This window comes from Lathamus discolor, chromosome Z, assembly GCF_037157495.1.
Source record: "Lathamus discolor isolate bLatDis1 chromosome Z, bLatDis1.hap1, whole genome shotgun sequence".
In the NCBI taxonomy this organism is placed as follows: Eukaryota; Metazoa; Chordata; class Aves; order Psittaciformes; family Psittacidae; genus Lathamus; species Lathamus discolor.
The window spans coordinates 75,704,653-75,727,055 of NC_088909.1; the positions used below are offsets into that span (position 1 = coordinate 75,704,653).

At 39.4% G+C, this 22,403-nt stretch overlaps 1 protein-coding gene across 8 annotated transcripts in view; it reads right to left on the reverse strand.

Moving 5' to 3' along the window:
- ADAMTSL1 (ADAMTS like 1) overlaps positions 1–22,403 on the reverse strand; it is a 176,316-nt gene that overhangs the window by 111,491 nt on the left and 42,422 nt on the right. For 7 of the 8 annotated variants that reach the window (XR_010608771.1, XM_065662870.1, XM_065662869.1 and 4 more), the window contains 3 exons: positions 12,875–13,001; positions 6,881–6,955; positions 3,737–3,894 (listed from right to left, as the gene is read on the reverse strand). Coding sequence is in view for 7 of the 8 variants with exons in the window: in XM_065662870.1 (XP_065518942.1) it covers positions 3,737–3,894; positions 6,881–6,955; positions 12,875–13,001 (360 nt within the window). In the remaining variant the exon portion in view is untranslated. Of the gene's footprint in view, positions 1–3,736; positions 3,895–6,880; positions 6,956–7,163; positions 7,247–12,874; positions 13,002–22,403 lie in introns of those variants that run through there. The other variant, XM_065662872.1, reaches the window with a different exon arrangement.

Here is a 22,403-nt window from a genome sequence, read left to right on the forward strand (position 1 = left end):
TTCTCATTTTACTCTACATGGTAAATCACTGTATGGTCATTGTTCAGTAGTGATTATTTAATCCAATCCTGGCCCCAGTCTGACATGGTGCTTGAACCTCTCTGCCAGCCGGCTGCCTGTACATGAACTATCTCCTGCTTGCCCTTGCAAATCCCAGGATGTTTAGTCCCAACCGTATTTTCTTTTGTTAAGCTGCACTCTAATCAAATGCATTTCTCTTGCCAGCAGTTCCTTCCAGTGCTAGATCACAACATAGATAAGAATTGTCTGGCTCACTCTAGAGCCCTGCAAAACTCAGCATATATTTTTTAGATCTACGTTATGACTTTTTAGACAACTGATGGTCAAAATCCTAATCTGAGCAGTAACTGCTCACAGGAACCCAGTCTGCACCATTTCTAAATCAGCCAGCAGTATCTCAAGCCACCAGTAGAAAAAAAATAACCAGACAGTCTCTTCTGGCAGCAGCCCTTAATCCAAGCTTGTCAGCCCTAGCAGTACATAAGACAGTATCAGTACAAATCCAACCCTAATTCAAATACCTCTGACAGCCTCCAGTGAAACATTTATCCAGTCCAACCCTATGCATCCTTGATGCAAAGGTGTTGGCCCATGCAGGTCCTATGAACAAACCTTCATCATGATACAAGGGACTGAAAATCAACATAAACCTAATTTAGTCTAGTCTATATCTAGGCCAACAGTGGCTTTTCCTTGAAATCAGCCCCAAGTCTGTTCAACACCCTTTTCTAGACCTTCCCTTAAATCCACTGGTCTTTGCTGACTCACACCTCAGCAACAGGGCAAGGGCCCTAGCTATGCAAAAGCACAGCATGTAAAGCAAAACCTAACAGGCTGCGCTTTGCCAGCCCTAACCCTTCCCTGGCAATTCCTACCAGCTGTTTCAGTAAGACTGTTAACTCAAGTCATTCATATTTGCAGTGCTAATTGCTTTAAACAGTCAACCAGTGCTGACTGTTAACATTACATTACCCAGTATAGACCCAGCCGACAGTACTGATTCATCCTGTTCGGAGGAGTGCAAATGTATGCAATGAAACAATTACTCAAGGTTTCTCTGAGTTGTGTCTGAAATAGACATTATTGACAGAAGAGACTTTTTATCACATGCAGGTGAATATGTGACCTTGGCAGCACAGTAGATCAGTGGCAGCTCTGCCAATAAAGGACAAGGCCCCCTGTGTGATATTACCACCTTGCTCTCTAGAGCACAGTGTCAGCCAGAAAGATTTCCAAGTGAAACTGACCTCCATTTCACCAGGATTTAATCAAACATAACATTTTTTTCTGTTAGAAACAAGGTGTTTCTATGTACATGAATCTGAATTTTGTATTAAAACCTCAAACTAGGGAAATACTCAGGATTTAGGAACAAATTTCAAGTGGAATTTAAGTTTGCTGTCATTTTTTCCAGGTATTCTGCCTTTCAAACATTAAAAGTTTATAACGGGGATATATAATAGTCAAACTATGAATATAAAAACTCCAGTTCTTCTTCTGAGATAACATCTTAATTTTTTTAAATAAGAGATGATTTACTGATTTTTTTCATTTACATATCTTGTGAAAAGATTGCCAGGAGTTTAGCACACGAGGAATGTACCACTGATTATTACGAAGTCAAGAAATATAGCAATTATACAGCTCAGCTCATACAGAAACAGCATGAGGTTTCTTAATGCAATTTTGAAGCACTCCATGTCACCAATAAAGAAATTCAAATGTCAAGTCCCACATGGATTTTCTACTTCTGAATTGTATCCAGGTGTCTAAATTGACATCTCTGAATAACAGCATTCAGAGTCAATTGAAAATCATTGTAGCAGTCATTTTGGAGACAATGATCCTAAAATTAGAGTTTTCCTACACCTACAAGTTCATTTACATCTGTTTGCATAAAAACTGCCTTCTCCCAGGAAATTAAATCTGGACAACCAGAAAGATCCCACTCCATAAGGAAAACGTCCTAACACCACAGAAAAGCCTTTAATTTAATTTTTTTTTTAAAGTACTTTACCTTCACAAGCTGAAGGCTATAGTAAGGACAGAAAGCAGTTGACAAGCCTGACACAACTGACAGATATGCATGCATTTTGGTTCTCCTGTATTAGTCTTTTTTATATGTATGCTTCTATATCCAAAAAAATCTAATCAATAAAATATTCAGAAGATAAATAATTTTGTTAAAAACCCCCGACTAAATAGCTTAGAATATCTTTGTTGCATGCTAGTCTGACTTTCAAAAGGTGCAAGCACATAACAGAACTAGTAAAATAGTTTATTCTCCACTCAGCAGTGTCTGTTCCACCTGTGCCTAATCCAGCTTGCTTTCTCATATTGGCCATGCAGTCATCATACAAGTAGGGTACTGCCTTTAATTTAACCAGTAGTTCTTACCTTGCTAGATAGAGAAGGAAATGCAAGGACCAAGTGGTAAAGGTTTTTTCCTTGTCATCAAAGATAAATGTAGAAATAACAGGAACACAGCCCAACCCTGCTGTTACCATTTCAGGGCCATTGGTATACATGACCATCCGTCCCCAACAGGTATGTTCTAATGAACCAGGCTACCTTGCATTCATAGACAGCGCGAATGATATAAGGTGAACAATTCTGATTACATCTCACTGATGCACATCATCCTTAATATAGGTAAAAGTGGTTTAGGCTCTTTGAATTGACCAGCATCTGTTTTATTAAAACATTTTCATTCTGACCTTCAAAGAGAAGGGAATTCATTCTTCAGGCCAGGCTTCTCCTTGTGAACCAGTCCTGATAACTTCTGCTTGCATTTTGTGCTGCTAACTTACCAAGATGGGTAAGGGACAGTCTATATGACTTTGCTACTTCCCAAGCTAACCCATTCCAGCCCAGACCAGCTTAACCCAACCCAATCATGTATTGCAGTTTCCAGTTTACTGTTCAAACTTCTAGCTGCCATCAGCTCTAGGTTAAACCAAATGCCATCTACCTCTGGGGCCCATAGTGAAAAATGTATGTAGTCCTGGAAATGATGCAGGTTTTACAGTTTTACAGCTGAAATCCTTCAAGTGCCTTGGATCTACTGGAAGAGGATTTGTTTTATTGTAATTCCCAAATGTTCGGTTTTGTATGTGCGTTTTCCCACAGAATGTGTGTATTTCTTCCAGCAATGTGTTTTATATTACCTGGAAGAACAGAAATGCTTTAATGGGAGGAAACAATTTTATTCTTATTGCCAGTACAACACAAAGCAGAACTTCAAAATGACACCATGACTTCTCAAGCAAAGTCATTCCATTTATTTTTGAGCTTGGGGACGTCAGCCTCCACTCCCTTACAGCCTTCTGTGCAATAATGCTAGTATAAACCCCAGAAATTATGGGACAAAGACACAGACTTTCTTTTTACTTGTCACAGATGAAGCAAGCTGCATGTCCCTGACTTATATGTATCTCAGTAGCATATACAGAAAGTATCTGCCTTTTCTTGTAATGAGTGAGTTCATCTTTCCTCTTTAGGGCACACATCAGATATGCCTTTCTTGGCATAAACTCAGTCTTTTTTCCCAAGGAGTGTTATCAGATATGTAACTATAAAGAATTTCACATAGAGTTCAAGAGATAGGATTTCTAGTAAATGGCTACTGGAAAATGAAGGTCTAAGAAAATCACTTTAATCATTCTAATACATCTTGTTTTACTTTTTGTTGCTGTAAGAGGTCAATGACCCTTACCTTGATAGTGAAGTCTGCAGTGAGAGGACCAGGTATTCTTAATATCTCCTTGTCAGGTAACTTCTGGAAGCTGATGCTAGAATTCTCCATGAGGAAGGAGCCTGTGGAGCTGAGGCTATTTTCACTCTTCACACCTTGGAGAGTCTTGGTTTCCAAGTCTGACAAATGCAAACAAATTAACTGGAAACTAGAGCATTATAATTCGTAGTAAGAGCAGAAAAAAGCCCCAACACAAAACAAGAGTGGTAAAGATTTGCATTCTAAATTAGTGATAATGCAACCTTTTTGCTCTTTTCCACAGTTCATTCACATTCCTATACTTTCATGTTCATTATTTCTTCTCCATCTTCTTTTTGGCTTTGTTCAGCCCTTAGTTTATAGATCCACATTCACATTCTCACCAATAGGTCATGTTTTTACTTTCTTCCAGACATATTAATCCATTCCTAGTTAGGCATATTTGCGGTTATTTAACTCACTCTTAATAAGTCACTCTCCTATGTGGAGCATGATTCGGACCTTCACCTATGAGTGCTGGCTTTGTTAAGTTGCTGTTCCCTCTTTCAGTTCAAATGTCAATCACTAACCACGTGTTGCTGTGGTAGACAATTAACTGAAAGCAGGACAGCCAGGAAAGAAAATCAGTATGACTGCAATCCTTTCCTCCTCTCCAGAAGTTGTCTGATCCATTCCAGCAGAATACAGAGTGCTGAACCCTCCTGAGCTCTCCCTCTGTATCTCTCTGCATCCACAGATCCCTCAAACTGGGCATTAATTATGATGCTGCTTTGTGGCAGTTACTTTTGATTGCTAAATCATAAAAACATATTAAATAATTGATTCAATAGAAATAAACAGTTGGAAAATAGATCTGTTCCGTCATTTAGCCAACCTCCCCACCAACTCCAAATTATGTTATACAGCATGTTCACCAATGACCGGTTTCCGGTAGTTATTTCAAAACGACAACATTTTTCGTCATGAAGGATTGCAAAACTAGTGCTTTCACATGTATCTGTGAAATAATGCATAAAATCTCCCACACAGAGAGGAAGTTAAGGCAAAATCTTAATTAGATGTGGACATACTATTAATCTGTTATGGAATAATAGTTTCAGAGACAGTAAGTGGGAAAAATGTTTTTATTAGCACCTATGAAGTTGTTAATTAGGTGGGAAAAGATAATTGCAGTAATGAGACTGTTTTGCAGGATGGCTTATGGGAATTATTTAATGAAGGAAGTTGCTGAGGCAGTACACTAAGAATTTGCTCCATATTAATGAATTCTTTCATTTTCAGTGAGACTAGTCTCCTCCTTCATGATGCACTCCGCCATATATTTATTTCTGGACAAGACTGCATGCATCAGGGATAAAGATGGTTTTAAGACTTGTGTGTATATAATCAGCCTCCTGTTAACTTCTCCCCCAATCAAAGTTCATAGGGCAAAATACTCCCTCCCCCTCAACTTATTTTATCTCAAACATATATAAAATCCTTTGATGGATGAACAGAAAGATTCATGGAGACATCTGAAACAAGAAAGAGATTTATTTGGAGTTATTAATGTTTATACAGAGCAGTTAATCTAAACCTCAACCAGTGTCTCGAGCAGACCTCACTCATTCAAATCTTTTTGTTGTAAAATGTGATATGGCTTGAGTGAAGACAGCTTTAGATTTATCTCTCCTGCTAAACTCTCATTTCTCTCTAAGCTGTGTTATAGCTCAATTTCACTGAAAAAATAATAAAAGTATGAAATTTTTCTAACTTGGAAGAAAGCATCTACACTGGGAAAGAAGGCAGGAGAGGAAGGACGAGGGCAAATCATTTACTGGGAAAGTAGTCACAACCATTATAGAGCAGCTCAGGAATACCCAAAGGGCCACTCAAAAACTGAAGTGCAGGCAGCATTTGAACTTGTAAGAAAAACATAATATATTTTTTTCTTAGTTTATAATCTGTAATTTGCTGTTCTTTATTCATAGCCCTAAATCTAAAGAACCATTAACACATTATGGTGTGCCCACTGTTTTCTCAACACAAGCAGTGAGCTACAGAACAAGACTGATAAACCTACCCTCATTTTGCCACTCAGTAGAAGCTCTTTGGGTGAAACAAATCTGGAAAGGGTGGGAATAGTTTGGTGTTTCACCTCCTTGCTGACGCTAATGTTTTTATTTACACTGACAAGGTTAAAGGACTCTAACTGGTCTGTACTACAGGAAACTCTTATTACGTTTTGGAAAAGGAAAACAGGAAACCTACTTATCTTACAATAATTTGTGCTTCTAAGAGGTTATGAAGTACAGTTTGTGTCTTTCCTGGCAATAAATCCCACTTACCAACACTGTAGTGTCCATTTGCTGCTGATGAAATAAGGAGCAGCTTGTGAGCAGCTACTGCATTATAAAGTCAGAGAGAGGGATGCACAGAGTTTCTATTAATGAAATAAATGAATTTGCCTTCAGCCCTCCTGGAGTGTTCTCAAATCCTGCAACCCTTCTCACGGAGAAGAGGTATACACACAACTGCTGGGATACAGAGCTCCCTGTCAGACAAAGCAGGCAAGTGTTATATCTATGAAGTGATGAGTTAGCAGCACTCATTGGTCTTAACTCTAGCAATAAGCAATATCACTACTAAGAAGCAGGGTTTGTCTTTTGCATGCTGTTTCTGATCAAATTTGTGTGTGCGTATGCATGCATTTGTGTCCATCTATGGAGTAAGAGAGATTATCAAAACAGAAACATATGTTAAAGTTATGAGCAGCTTGATGGCTAAGTTCAGCTGTAGGGAAGCTTATACTTCACTGTTCTCAATATTTCTTCAATCAGTACAATATGTTTTATTAATTTGTACCAAAAGCACTTAGCACCAAGTGAGCCAGCCAAAGGTCCAGCAAACAGAAATAACTGAGAAATTATGTGGGAACAAACGATTCTTCAATATTGGCTAAACTCTGCTCTGAAGAGTGTGTAACACTGATGTAACTAGGTCCTTGGAGAACTTCTGAGGGCAGGACTCATCCCTGTGTCAAAATCAGTGATCTGAGAGAGTGAAATCAGATACCACAGTGAAAACAGAACAGTGCGGGTTAGAAAGACTTTCATAAACAAATGTACACTAACTTCTTCTACTTACATAAATGATCGGGTCCTTTCAGCATCAGGCGAATTTGCCTGCTTCCATAGGGAATAGCAACCACCGTATCGTCCACTGTGGGAAGGCAAAAATGCATGGAGTAAACAAGGAAAGAAATTCTCATCTGTTTTCAAACAAGCAGTGAAATAGGTGCTTACAAGTCAGCCAAAAGTAAAGCTTTTAGACCAATTAAACAACTCTACAACTTATGAGAGAACATCGCAAATCTGTAGAAGAACTCCTTAAATGTGATAAGAACCTTCTACTTGCAAAAAACCCAAACCTGTTAGTTTTCTTTATTCTCAACTCCTTCACAATCATTTCTGGATTTCAATTTCAATGCCCTTCTATTTCACCATGGGTCCACTTAAACCTCTTCCATGACTTTTGAATTGATGTTTGTGATGAAGTAAAGAAGCGTAAGCCTATTCTGATGTTAAACCAGAAGCGCCCATTCCTTCATTTGACTCTTTCCCAGCTGAACACTACAGCTTCTTCACAACCCTGCCCATGCTTTGTGATGATCTCTCACTTCCCTCAGGCACGCCTTCCCTTTCAGAAGCCCATTAGACTGTAAACAGGTCTTAGAGAAGGATCTTGCACCTGTGAAGTCATTGGAAGCTTTGCCAATTGGATTCAAACTGAGGTGTGAATCAGAATGTAGGTCACATGCTGTAGTGAAAGTTGGTTTGCTCATCAATTCTAAAGAGAGAGCAACCTCAATTATTTCCCAAAGGGAGACACGAAAGAAAGATGTGGATAGATGCTAGAAAATATTCCTGATTCTCTGCCTGGGTTGTGGAGTTAGTGCCCAGAGAACACTGACCTAGACTACTCAGAATGCCTAGGTTCTTCATTCACCTTTCCCTATCCTTTTCCCTTCTTCTCCTATAATTAGAAGTTGAGAAAGTATGCATGCCTAACAGGATTTTTTTTGGGGGAGGTGACAAACATGAGAGGAATGAAGCCCCTTTTACTATCTATTCATTATTGCTGCTCACACCTGTGTCATGTAATGACTGCTAGCAAGAACTATAGCTCTGCTCCAAAAGCAATGCGTTGCTTTGTCAGGTACATCTAACTCAGCTGATAAAAACATAGTATCTTTCATCCAAACATATGAGATGGGGCCTTAAGTTTCTGACCAGACCAAACTGGTATAACTGTTCCAGCCTAGACAGATCAGCATTCTCAATTACCAGCAAAATAGTTATTAATGTTGTCATTTTATATCAAAAATTGAAAGCTACAGGAAACAGGGACTTCTAAAACTCACGTTCATTCATTCAATCCTATGTCTTGAAAATGTGAACTATAACCCCTTTAAATTTTAAATTGTCAAGTGCCATAGGAATTTCTGCCACTTTTATATTGGAGAGCTTTATGAGATAAAATAGCCATACTTTTGTGACCTCTCAATATCCTAGAAGTGAAGGGGTAAATGCAGGCAGTCTGATAAATCTCTGAATGTCACAAGTATTGCATAGAGATGAAGCCCAGGCTCTTCTGAGATTTGTCACCTATTTCAAAATCTGGAGGTTTCCTCAATCTATCCAGAAATTTCAGCATCTCCTAAGACTTTTGTAATACTAGGGCTGAGCTCTATTCAGCCCACATTCTGCTTATACACATCTTTGATATCACATTAATTGGTCAAGGTAGACACCCTTCATTTTTACACAGAATTCAAATTTTCCATTTGAAAAGACAGATATTCAAGTCTTACAAAATTCTTTAAATACTGCTATTCTAATGCTGATTTTATTGGTACCATTCTGGCAGTCACATTCAAGATACCTAGTAGGATAAATACACTTTATCCACTTTGGGGAAAAAAATCTGTGAGTATGACACATCATTTTGCTGTATAATATATATATCATGTTTATTGGAATGAACCTGGAAAAAAACAATAACTTCAATTAAAAAAAATACATTAATTTTTTTTTACAAGACTTATTTAAAGACAGTCTCATGTCATTATTATATTTGACTGTCTCTCAACTATGAGCTCTGTGCTGGAGAGTTAGCTGCTCACTGATATGTCACATATGCACATCATGCAACCTTATATACCACATATTTGTAGTGTGTCTCTTCTGCTCCAGGGTATTGCTGGGACTATATTTCTCCTAATTTTGTCATTTTTCTCCATTTGAAATCCTAGCACACTTTGTGAGATATGTAAATCTCAGTGGGATTTATGCTTATCACAGTGCTTCCTGCTTTTACCAGCAGAAGCAGTAGGGGCTGAAGGATGACTTCCTGAGGTTAACAGTGATAAGAAGGAGACATTTCCTGTGAAGAGACATGTGGAATTAAGCGTGGTAATAGTTAGTCACAGCTCCTTCCAACAATATGCAGGCAGGCAGATTGTGGAGCAGCTGTATGATGCACTCTGAAGAAAAGGCACAAACTGTATTAATGGGTGGTCAGTTTTTCTCAAGGGGATGCACACGGTGGCGAGGCAGAGCCCCAGATAACTGAAAGAAAGTGGCCCAGGGCTGTGAAGAAAGTGCAAGAATTAAGGTAAATGTTATACTTCAGGTACATACATCAGATTCCCATGAAAAATAAGCTTCTTCTGGTTTTGGATTTTGAATATGGATGTTGTCCAAATGGTCTGTCAGTTTTCATGGTGAAAAATGGATTTGTTTCTATTTCCCCATTACTACTGATATTCAACTGAAATCTGGAACTACATCTGGTTTTGAAAACCATGGCAATCTGATTACTAATCAGATAAATATCTATTCTGTCTCAGCATAGCAATTTCTATAATTCTCTTTCAAATGTAATTTACTTCAGTAGATGTCAATCCTTTTTGGTTTTTTTTGTGAAATACTAGCTTTTCACAAGGTGATCAGCAGACTTCACCCACCACTTGAGGGATAAACTCTCTAGCTCCCTGGTGAATACAGTGAAGCATGCTTAAATATAGCTTGTCTCCATAGGAAGATACATACACTCTTTCCAAAAGGAGATAAAAAAAAAAGGAAAGATACGCTTTTTGCAGACTTAAAAAGATTGAAACACCCAAGCTTAGAACTAAGAGAAAAAGATATTTCTATGGTTTTTAATTTATTTTTTTTTTTTACTAGAAACACAAGCATAGACACAGGTGCTTCCTTTTTCACAAAAATGCAGGAGAAAATTCAACATTACATTGCATCCTCCTCTGCTAGGCTTCTCTTTCTGAGTCCACTGGGAGAGATATACACCCTTATAAATACTGAAGAAGCTGTTCCCATATCAAGTGTTAAGTGTTTAAAAGCTCTATAAATTTCTTTCTAGTAATATCCTTCTCCTATGCTCCTATCCTTCTCACATAAACAGCATGGAGAAGTGAACTGGATAATGCCACCAAGAGAAAATGAATCAAGTTTGATGAGCTCAACTCTGTATCTGGGGTGGTTTTGAGATATAAACAACTTAGAAACTATTGGGAAAGCACTGGAATAAAGGTCACTGTCTAGTTTCCTTTACACAGTGCTCAAACTTGAATGCTGTGCTCTGTTAGGCAAAAAAAAGTTCCAAGTGAGTCCACAGAACACCTCCACTGATATCTGGTCACTGCTGCACATGCCCCTTCTGATTTTTCTTATGTTCCATGGCAGTCTGGCTCACATAGACTTTTAATACCTTGTTCACACCATGGACAAAATATGACATTAATTCTTGAGAAATGAGGATTATTTTGTAGAGATAGCTGGGAATTAAGCTATTGACTAGCCAAACATAAACCAGTCATTCCAGAAAGTATATCAGGCTCTGATCCCAGATATACTAATGTAGCTACATTTACAGTGACAAATCAGCAAGATGCTGACACAGAAAAAGTGCCGAAGTGACAGATATTTAAACAACCCTGAGGAAGATTAATGCAGAAAATAAACACAGAGTAGATTTTTAAAAGCTTTTTGAAATTTAAAATCTCAAATTTTCACAGCATGTATATAAACTATTCTATGATTCTATAAACTGTTTGGAAGAAAAACACAAAAATAGTTCATATTAATTCATACCTGTGAAGGAGATCCATAAGTGTGCCTTTAAAAATATAAAAAGGCAATTTAAAGGAGGACTTACTTTTGGTATATTTGAAATTCGTACTGTGCTGCCTAGCTACATGTATGTCTACAGCAGGTGAGAGAATAATGCTATGTGGTTTATACAGAGCACATACAAAATCTGATTAGCTACTTCAGTTCTGTATAACAATTATTGGCACGCAAATATGTTCAAACTATCCATTCCCTGACATTTTTTTCACATTTGTCTCACTCTAATAATATGGTTTCTGCCATCTGTTCTTCTACCTATATACCATTCTATCTATATGACATTAATAGCAAACCAGTCAATGTAGAGACTATATTTTACTAAAATTTTAGGACTGTATATAATATTTAGTGTCTTTATCCTCAGTAGAGGAAAGAGGAGCACCTTTTTACCACAAAGCAACTGAAAAGCAACGAATTATTCTTACAGGAAGACATATTTGCCAAGAGAGTTCACAAATACTGTGATCTCTCAAGCAGCCTGGAGATTTCTGAATCAATTCAAATTGCAGAAACAATAACAATGGAGTGAAATTGCATTCCTAAATCTTTGTGAAATACTTCCTTTTCCCTCTAATGTGCAGTTCTGCCTCAGCAATGGAACTCTTATGAGAATTATCCCTTCCTCCTTCCCTCCCTCCTTCCCTCCCTCCTTCCCTCCTTCCCTCCTTCCCTCCTTCCCTCCCTCCCTCCTTCCCTCCTTCTCTCCTCCCTTCCTCCCTTCCTCCCTTCCCCCCTTCCTCCCTCCCTTCCTCCCTCCCTTCCTCCCTTCCTCCCTCCCTTCCTTCCTTTCCTCCCTCTCTCCCTCCTTTCCTTCCTTCCTTTTTCCTTTCCTTTCCTTTCCTTTCCTTTCCTTTCCTTTCCTTTCCTTTCCTTTCCTTTCCTTTCCTTTCCTTTCCTTTCCTTTCCTTTCCTTTCCTTTCCTTTCCTTTCCTTTCCTTTCCTTTCCCTTCCCTTCCCTTCCCTTCCCTTCCCTTCCCTTCCCTTCCCTTCCCTTCCCTTCCCTTCCCTTCCCTTCCCTTCCCTTCCCTTCCCTTCCCTTCCCTTCCCTTCCCTTCCCTTCCCTTCCCTTCCCTTCCTTCTTTTCCTCCCTCCCTCCCTCCCTCCCTCCCTCCCTCCCTCCCTTCCTTCCTTTCCTTCCTTCTTTTCCTTCCTTCCTTCCATCCATCCATCCATCCATCCATCCATCCATCCATCCATCCATCCATCCATCCATCCTTTTTACCCTTCCTTCAAACTGCCCAAACATACCCCATCACTCCTCCCAAAACTATAGCTCCATCTGCGGTGCTGTAACCAAGGAGAAAAGCCTGCCCAGAGTCCAGGATACGCTAGCCCTATCACTGGGGCACATTAATGCTCTTTACCAGCCTGAGTTGAAGCTGTCTCAGTGTGCAGGTAAGCCCATATCTGTCTGTACCTGCCCATGTAGCCACCTCCTGACGACTCAAGCACCTCAGTCCATGCCACAACTCAGTCAGTACACTCAGCATGCGGCAGGCAAGCTGTGGGCATAGGTCTGGGAGGGAATACTCTGCCATGTTGGCAGCACCATCCTCCCAGGGTGCCCCTCTGCCGCAGAGCAGCATAAACCACTGTTCAGAGCAGTGTTGACTGTGTCCTGCGCCTAGCCAGCTCTACAGCCAGACCAGAATGAGCAGAGGCAGCTCTTCCCATTCTGCAGCTCCTTGCAAGCAACTAGCTAACAGAGATGGGAAATTTATTGGTGGCACCTTCCCACAACCCTGTGTCCATCCCCACAGCCAGAGCTGTAGTCTGAGCAAGCCTAATTTAACCCATGAGAGAAGAAACTGTGGGGACAACCAGACTGACTATGACCATGCAACTGCCTGAGAAAGAGTGAAGTGTAGCTTGCAAGAAATGCATGTTTCACTGAGGGGAAGATGGCACTTGACCAGAAGGGACAGCTTACGTTTATTTGCTGAGAGCTGGGACTTATACTGGCCTCGAACCAGCCGGCAGGTGGTCCCATCACCATTGCAGACCCCACAGTTGTCTTCCTTGACAGCACTTCCCAGCTGGTGGTCACAGCCAACGATCTGGCAAGAAAGAAAGATGTGCATTTCAATGTGAGCCCCTACTGACTGACTGCTTGATCCATCTCTGCAACTAATTGCCACCAAACTTCTCTCTAGGCATCTCTAGATGGCTGTAAAGTGCCTTAGCAATGAAAGAAGCTGAGCAAATCTGGCTGGGAGTTTGAACTGAATTCAGATGTGAGATAGTGAGCAGGTTAGTACTCAATGGCTTTTGCAGTCCAGAGAAAGAAAAGAGTATTGTTGGAGACTGCTTTTTTAGGGCAATGTGAACACTTATTGGGCAGACACCAAAAAAAATTTTCAAAAAGAAAAATGCTTGAGATAAATAACAGAGATACGGAGCGGACAGATAGATAAAGAGCAGCACAGATAAATGGCAACATGGCTGAGATCTCAGTGAAATTTTACCTGCTCTGCAGTTAGGAAAACCATGTGGTTTTAATTATGTTTGACAATAATCTTATTCCACGCTATCACTGCCTGTGTTCTGACATTGTTAAAGATCTGATAAATAGGAAGGAATGGTTAAAACATAGAGATGAAGGTCAGAAGTGCAATTATCTGCTCTGAAACTGGCTTTACATTTATATGCAAATTGTTCGGTTCAAAACTTTAAAAGTTGAATGGGTGAACTAGGCTTCTCAGTTTGCGAAAAAAATATAGTTCTAAGAAGAATAAAATATAAATTTGTAATTAAATGCATTTAAAATAAAAGAAATGGATTATATATTGATTTAGCATAGTGCTAAATGTAGGCCTTTTGTTTGAACTTAGATTTCTGCATCCAACTTATGCATTTTGCACATGAATAACTGAAAACCAGGAAATTCAGCAAGTCCATATGATGTTATAATTAGCTTCATACATACTGGAAAATAAAAGGCTTTCTAAGATTCTGGCATACACAGTAAGTAATGAAAAAATATTTGTGCATAAATTCTACTTCTGAGGAGTTTGCTCTAAGACTCTAAGCCAAAGTATATATAAACACAGGGAATTTTAAATGAAGTGCTTATTTCAGCTTTAAATTTTCCTGCGCCTGTGAGTTTCAGTTATATCAGAGTTGAGTCCTACAAACTGATAAGAGCAAATAGAGTACTTACTATGCAGAGTCATACAAGCTGCATGTGTAACTTGCCTACTTCAATATTGAGATCAATATTACTTTTTTGTGCAAATCTAGTGTGCAGAGCTGCAGACCTCTGCTAGGGTGAGACGTACTTCTGGGTTTGACACTTCCTGTTCACTTGCCTGTGAAAATGTAGGCTTGAATTAATATCCAGTGTTTACTTTTAGCAATTTAATACCCATTTCTAACATCATTATTTTACTAGTGGCACAATAGCACTTTCTTTGGTTACTTATGTTGATAGTATAATAAATTTAATTTAGATCATTATAGGTTTAGTTTCAGGCTTGATGAAAGCTATCATCAAAATTCTTTGACTTTACCCACTTCTACTGGGTCAGAACTGGGTCAGTCTTCAATGCTTCTGCATTATATTACAACGTCTCCAGGGGAATTAATGAGGGTGAATAGAGTAATGGTCATGCATAAATGATACATTTCCCTGAAAACCTAGTCATATCAAGACTGCAAGAGACATTTTATCGTATTACAAATACCACTACAATAATGGTTAGATAGCTGAAGCAAAGTTAAGATTATCTTGACTGTGACTACTCCATACAGAGCTTCCAAGTACAGACATATCAATTATGTCAGTGGTACCATGTAAAATTTAGGTCTGTTTTTTTCTGAATGAGAATACCCCTACAGAAGCTGGTATACAGAGGCTGGTTTGCTTTAACATTCATGAATATCCCTGTAGAGACAAGATGTGAAAAAAAAGTCACCTGCATGATCTGAAAACTGTATGACATAATGCATATAAATCTGCTTTATTTCCTTCAGCATATTACAGCTTACTAGTACCCACAGTGAGAAAGGTCTTGCTGAGGCACCAAGGCATCAGAGGAAAGGCTGGAATTCCCTTTCATATCTGCTCATAACAGATTTTATACTCACTCAGCAATTCACTCTAGAATTGCACACAAATCTGTATGCCTTCTCCTGTTTTGAAAAGAACATATGAACTATATGGATACAAAAAGGGCTGAATCTTAAATCCAGGTATGAGGCCACCAGTTTCAAAGCCAGCCTTCACTACTTTAAAGCCTTTTAAACTTTATGAATCATCAGCTAACATGTTGCCATAGGCTGCAGTCTGATTAAAGTTAACTTATAAATTGAGTAATTTGGAGCTAAGTCACAACTTGTAGAGAAAACTGCCAGGAAAATCTCAGGTGCGAAAGGAAGTTATATTGAGGCTTATTGCTCATTTTGAGTTGGACACCCATTACCAGTGTGTAGTATAAAAAGATTTCTTTTGCTGAAATGGAAGTATGAGCAAAATGGAAACCTCTTATGAACACCAAAACTTATGTGATATGAATAAAGTATGTTTTAATATTCCTGTACTTGGTAGTCTCAGATTATTTTATGCTATTAGAAACTTTAATGAAATTAATTAAATTTCCTATTTTTCCCCAAGGTTTCTGCAGAGCTTTTTTCTCTTTTTCATAAAAAAATCCCCTTATGAATGATTAATCAACTCCTGAAATAAAAAAAAATGTTCCCAAGATCACCAGTGGTTTTGGTTTTTTTTAAATTTTCTTCACTACTTAGGGTAATACTTCTTCCATCTTTTTGGGGTAACTGCATTTAGTAAAAGGTTGGTAGTGTTTGCAATGGAGTCATTGATTCTTTAAAATGAAAATCCCTACTCTAAATATATTACTCTGTAGTAGCTCTTACTTGGAAACATTATGTAGGCTGGACCCTTACGAAAATAAAAGATCAGAAAAGGAAATATAAAAGTGCTCCTGAAAAAAAACAGTTTTGAGAATAGTAACTTCAGTCTCTATGAGCAGAGGAAACATGTTTTACTGAGTTGAGAAACTATAATTTCCATTATATGCTTTTCCCTCCCCTTCAAGGCTTTAGAGAACTACTGCAAGAGACGAACATATGGGTGAAAATATGTCACCATCCCTGCAGAAATCTGCACAGAGTTAGCAAGGAAACGGAAGGAAGAATTATTTCTTTCAGCATTCACCTGAAAAATGCATGATACATAGATAGGAGGTTTTGGAATGCCTGTTACCAGGGATGCCGAAGATGTGACACTCTAGGGGAGACCCAGCTATCAGAAAAAGTAGATTCGCTTATGCTGCAGAGCTAGAAAAGCCTGCCGAGACTCTGACTCATGGGCATACACATCTGACTGAGGGGTAGTCAAGGGCTCGTCATGAAAGTAAGCACCACAGAAGGAAATGCTTCATCAGCTTGTTAAGCAAAGGAGTGAATAGGGATATTGTATCTCTAATGTACAGCTCAGAGTAATGGTTTGGTGGACACAGTTTGAAACAAAATGGTGACAGCTTTGAATCAGAGGTCTAGGGAATATTTCACTCTCTGTAAAGCTTTGAAATGTCAACTCCTCATCTTGGTTTGAAACTACAACCAGTGTTAAAATTCTGAAGTTTCTGTGGGATGGAAACTTCCTTTTCCAATGCATTCTTGTCCTGATCTTAATTTATCCTGCGGGGCTTAGGGAGATGAAGTCTTTTTCAATCCATAAAGGGCTGGGAAGGAAGCCCCCAACAGGAACAAAAAATGGATTACTGCAACAAATTGTGCCTAGAAATGTTCTTAAGTAAGCAGTTTTATACTAATTTCTATTGCATGTTAAGCCTCCCCCCTTTAAAGCAGTCTAATGAAGCACAGACTTTCCACACTGAGATCTTTGGAGTTTCAAATTGCTGAAGTGTGGTCAGAAGCTTCACCTGCAGACTGTTGCCACACAAAACGTGAGAAGCAGCTTCACTAAGTTTCCTGACAATCTAATCGAAACCCCATTAAAATCTAGAAAATGCACTTGTAAGTTCAATAGGCTTTGGGTGCAGCTCTTGCGTATTTCTAAAGCTGTGCCTCTGAAGCTTGTTGCTATTGTGGGTAAAGACCCTTATAGTAGTAAAGGAAGATCACGCAGAGCTCTGGATATCTCTCAGTATGTGGAAGATGTCACACATCCAGTACCAGGCAACCACAGGTCAGTACCAACTCCCTGACCTTCTTTGCCACCTCTAAAATGAGCTGATTTTTTTATTCTTCTTACTGGTTTAGCATAAAAAGTTGGTAACAAAAAGACAGAATAATAGCAGCTAATCCCTACTTGGCCAAGCCTGAATTGTTTTCTGGCATAATATACTACAGTTCTGCTCAGAGGTAAAGATTCCGTACTACATTTTAGGCTGAAATCCCACACTTAATGCTGACTCTGATTCCCACCCCTCAAAACACTTTTGCTCCACTGACAGCCAATGAGTCAGGAAAACAGAAAAATAGAGACATTCTTGACTCTGAGATACATTTGCAAAATAATCTTTACAGGACACTGCAAGAAAAAAGATGTTCATCAAGTTAACAAAGCAACTGTTCATGTATAGTTGAAAAGCATTAAGTTAAAAGTCCCACAACAGGAGCTGGAACTAACGTACTGAGTGCGTGCATGAATGTTATGTATGTATGTGTTCCCCTTGAACTCTGGCTCAGTTTAGCAGATTTTTCCATAAATAAAACTGGACCAGCAATGAAGGGCTTTGCTACAGCCCTGCTAGCCTAGAAATGCCCTGAAGTAAGAAGTTTTCATAATAATTTCTGTTCAGTATTAAGAAACTCTGGGCAGGAAATAATGTAATAAAGCAAGCTTGCAAATCTAGGCAATTATAAATAAATCTCTCTGGTTTTCAAAGGGCATGTCTGCAGTTCAAACACAAGAAGTTCTGAGAATCTGAGAAAAACAAAGTTGCCCTTCACACATATACCAATCTGGGGCTCAATCTGGGACTTGTGTTGATTGTCACTACTCAGCTGAAGAAAGTTTTGGATCAGAGCCACTGTTTCAACTGAGTCCAAAATCCTGTTTTACAATCAGGATGAAGAGCTGTTGTACTCTTAAATTACTGGGGAGAGAACAAGCTATGAGCTGTACAGCAAACTGGAACTGGATTGGTGTCTGTGATGAAAGGACTTGCAACCCCTGCTGAAGTGATATCTGCCCTTCAATTCACTGACACCTTACAACGAGAGTTCACAGCCTCAGCACTTTCTTGGCACAGCCTGCTAACATTGTCCTGTGACAGGCAGTCGTGTGCAGCTGGGCAGGACCTTCCTATGTCCCAAGGAATTTAGTTAAAAGCACACCACAAACAGCAGCTGTAATTGAAGACCATAAGATGATTTTCACAGCATCAAGGCAATTTGTGACTGTTCTGTTAACAGTAGCCCCAGCGACATGTGCAATCAATGTACTCACTTGGCACTTGAGCCAAACAAAACTTGCAACCATTCAGGCAGTGTAAAGAAATTTCAGTCACTGGTAAGTAGCCTAACTGTTAAATAGAACCACTGGAGTGACTGAGATCCACCTTCCAACACATTAAGCGTGTGGCTGGCCAGCTCAGTGATTTGTCTTTGCTTGTTGCCTTATGTACTACTGACCCACTGGAAATGCCTTGCAGATCCTGCTTGGTATCTGCCCCAAGACCCAGCATTCCCAGCTAGACAGGGTTTTCTGCTACTACTGTTTTTAAACCCAGACCAAAACCCTCATGGAGCCTCACGCAGTACTTTGAGAATCAGCGTTTCAGCCAAAGCTCTAGAACCAAAGAGCAAACACCCATCAGCAGAAGGAACTCAAGAGAAATTCCTATTTCTCAGGTTTTCCTCAGGGAAAAGAGTAACTATAACCTCATTCTGAAACCACCCTTGATCTAAAAAGAAACAATTAAATCAATTTAAAAGCTACAACTTTTAAATGAGGATTTGTAGAGGCATTAAAAATTTGGATGTGGATAAAACGCAAGTCCTATCCTTATATGCAAATTTTGCTGGAAGGAATCTTCCTCCATAAAAAAGATAGAATTTTTCAGATTCAGTCATACATAACCAACCAGTTCATTGTGTGGGCCAACACAGGAGCCCAAGATGTGGAAACAAAGCCATATCTATTTCACTCTCTGATGATATAGGAATGCAGAGGCTGCTGTTCTGTAAGGAGCAAAATTTTAGCAGAATTAAATTTCAAGCGCTTATAAACAGATGACAAGAGGAAGAAAAGAGGCTTTTGTGATTATTTATATTCACCTATCCAATTCACAGTTTTATTTGGTTTTGTCTGCATTTGTGTTCACACGTCCATATTCTGGCAGAGTAAGAAAAAGTTTCTGCTTTATTCTTGTGTGTTGTGATTGGAGGAGAACAAAACCCCCTCGTTTCTTTAGTCAGTGCTCTATAGCAGGTTTTCATTGAAATGCTTGATTTTCTCAAAAAGTCACACATGCTGTCTAAACAGACCACTTACTTAGCATTGCCAGGGTAAAGATTTGCTAGGTTTTGTAGAATATGAAAATACTACAACAGAGGGTGATTGCAAAAGCCATCATAAGTCAAAACTCATCAAGGCAGCTCTTGCTCAGCTCCCTCAGAACAACGTGCTTGAGAAAGCAAAAGTAAAGTTAATGAAGTCTGCCCTCTGGACCCATCCTCCTAAACGATGAAGCACTAGACTGTAAAAGCATTTAATTGGCACTTGTGACACATTATATTTGACTGTGATCCTTTGTTAGCTCTGGTGACTTCCTGACATGCTTGATACTGGCACTCAGACCTCTCTTCTGTTGGGTGTACAAGCTTCCTTCTCTCAGACAGGCTTCTTTTGTTGACAGGAGCCTGTCCTCTGTCGGCTCTATCAATGGGGATGCAGCTGTAATGCTTTCCTACTAACAGTGCCAGCACAGACTTGCTGGTGCTTCAGGGCAGTCACATAATCTGTGTTATCAAGGAACAGACTTCACCCACAGCTCAAATACTTGAGCAAGACTGCATGTCCCCAACCCCCTGCTGAAACTGCTTAGTCTGTGTGGTATTCTAACCAGTGCGTGTAAGAGGAATGCATACGGGCTCGATGAGAAGACACTTGGGATGACAGGGGAAACTAGCTAAAATGCCCATGGCCCCCGGGCCCTGGATTTGCACGTGCCTTGCCACAGTCTTCAGTGAGAACAACACATCTGTTTGAGGTGGGAGGGGGGACACTCTTAAAATGCCCAGCCAAGTGTGGACATACTAACGTCTTGCAGCACTAAATTCTCTGTGCCACTCAACACACCTTAGATTTTTTGGTGTGCTAAGGAAACACGTGGACACAGATGACTTCATGGTAACAGCAGAAGAGCTCTCAGGAGTCTTCAAACTGCTCTTTGGAATATCTTCTTTTTTGCTAAGCTCCCAAATCACAATGTGCTTCCCACCTCAGTGAAGGGAGGTGCTCTCTGTGCTGCTGGTCAAAGACATACCCACAATAGACAGTTTGTCTACTTGGGAGCAACAGCAGGTATTGTTTCTGCTGAAAGACTAGGACAAAATATCTGTGCAGTGGTGCCAATCTCCTTGGTACCATAAAGCGGAAAAGTAATGGCTCCAGGTAGGGGAGTAGAGGTCTAATAATGCAAATGAAGATTCTTTCATACAATAAACATATCCCTATTTCCTCACCACTGTCTGCCACAAAAAACGTTGGTACCTGGCACGAAGATAGAGATTTAAACATTTGTCTATCACACTTATGAGTCATAAGGTTCTCCACCCCACTCCTTTCTGTGTGATGGAAAGATATGCTGGGGATAATGCTACTTCTTTCATTGCATTACAATGATACTCATCAACAAGAAAAAAAACATCAAAATTTATTATCCACAGAATATGAGATAGAAGAGGATGGAGAGTATTAGACAAAAAGTCGAAACAGCAGTTCAGCTGTTCAGCCTGACACAGCTTGAAAGGACCTGACCACCAGAAATCAATAATTCAGTACTTTCTGAAATGTTATGTTCCCAGAAGGCATCTAGGTTTTAATACACTCTAAAAAAAGAGAATGATTCTTTTGGGGTATTTAGGCCAAGAAGCTTGATGAAGACATCAGAAACTGAAAAGCTACTTTAATCATAATGCCAAAAGGCTGCGCTAAATTGAAAGCCAACTTAGAACTGATCTTGTTATAGTGTTTTCTACATGTCTGAGGAAAAATAGCCACCATCTTTTCTAAATAATAAAGTTATTATTACATCTCTTGCATTTTCCTTCTGGTGTTTTACTACTTAAAAAAAGAAAAGCTACAAACAGTAGCCAGAACTAGCTGAACTACAGGAGAATGAAATCCCAGCAACATCTTAAATACCTAGACTTTTTTTCTGTAATGGTTTCCTTTGTTTTAACCTGACTTCTGTCATAGCCTTGGTAGAAGAAAAAGATCATTCTTAGAAGCTGTCATGGGAGATTAAATGCCTCTGAAAGTGAATACACACTGGTAGAAACACAAATGATGCCTGTTTGTAGAGAATTAACAGAACAAAGGCCTTTCATTCTCTACTTTGCCATCAAACAGGCAAATGACAGGCACTTTCAGTCCTCCTGTGTGAAAGTAAAACGGCAACACAGGTAAAAATCTCCTTCTGAAAGTTTCTGACAGGGTTTTCACTGTTAGATAATACGACGAATTAAAGTGCCTAAAGCAGGATCTTGTCAAAATAAGCATGTGATCCTCAGTGTTACTGGTGGCAAACACAGATAAGAATAGTCTCTAATATTACAGCAATGAGTGTTGGAGGGTGGAGTACTGTAGGCCAGTTGCTTCCAGAACTTCAGACAGAGTGGGGAAGACTCCTGGCCTCCTCCTTCCTCAAAACTGGAGCTGACCTGAATGGTGCGACGGTCACGCAAACAAATCAGCTCCCAGGCTAAGCAATGACTAGGAACGGCCATAGGCCTAAGGAATTTCTGCAGCAGTGGTCCAGGCACATCCCACAGAGACATCTGGGGACCAAGGCACTTTCATGAGACTTTAAGAGCCTGGGGAGATGGGAAACCTAACCTATGTTCTTTAAAATCCTTATTTTACCTGTATCAAGCAAGTTCACTGTGCCAGCTAGTACAAAAGCCACACACTGAACACAGGTTTAAGTGACACTGTAACCTGATTAGTTGTATATTTTGGGCTGAGCTGTAAACAGGAAAGGATCCATACAACAATGCTTATAGGCATAAGAGAGGAAGAGAAACTATACATGCTGAAATCATGATAGGCAGACAATATAGCACAGTCATTTATTTAAAGGAGAGCAGATTTTTCCCACTCTTCTGACATTATGCACCAGCCGGTGTAGCTTTTATTTCTCATGAAATAAAATTGGATGCACACGTGTATATATATAGACATATAAGTATATATATATAACATAATAATATGGTAACTACACATTGGCAAAAATCACTTAACA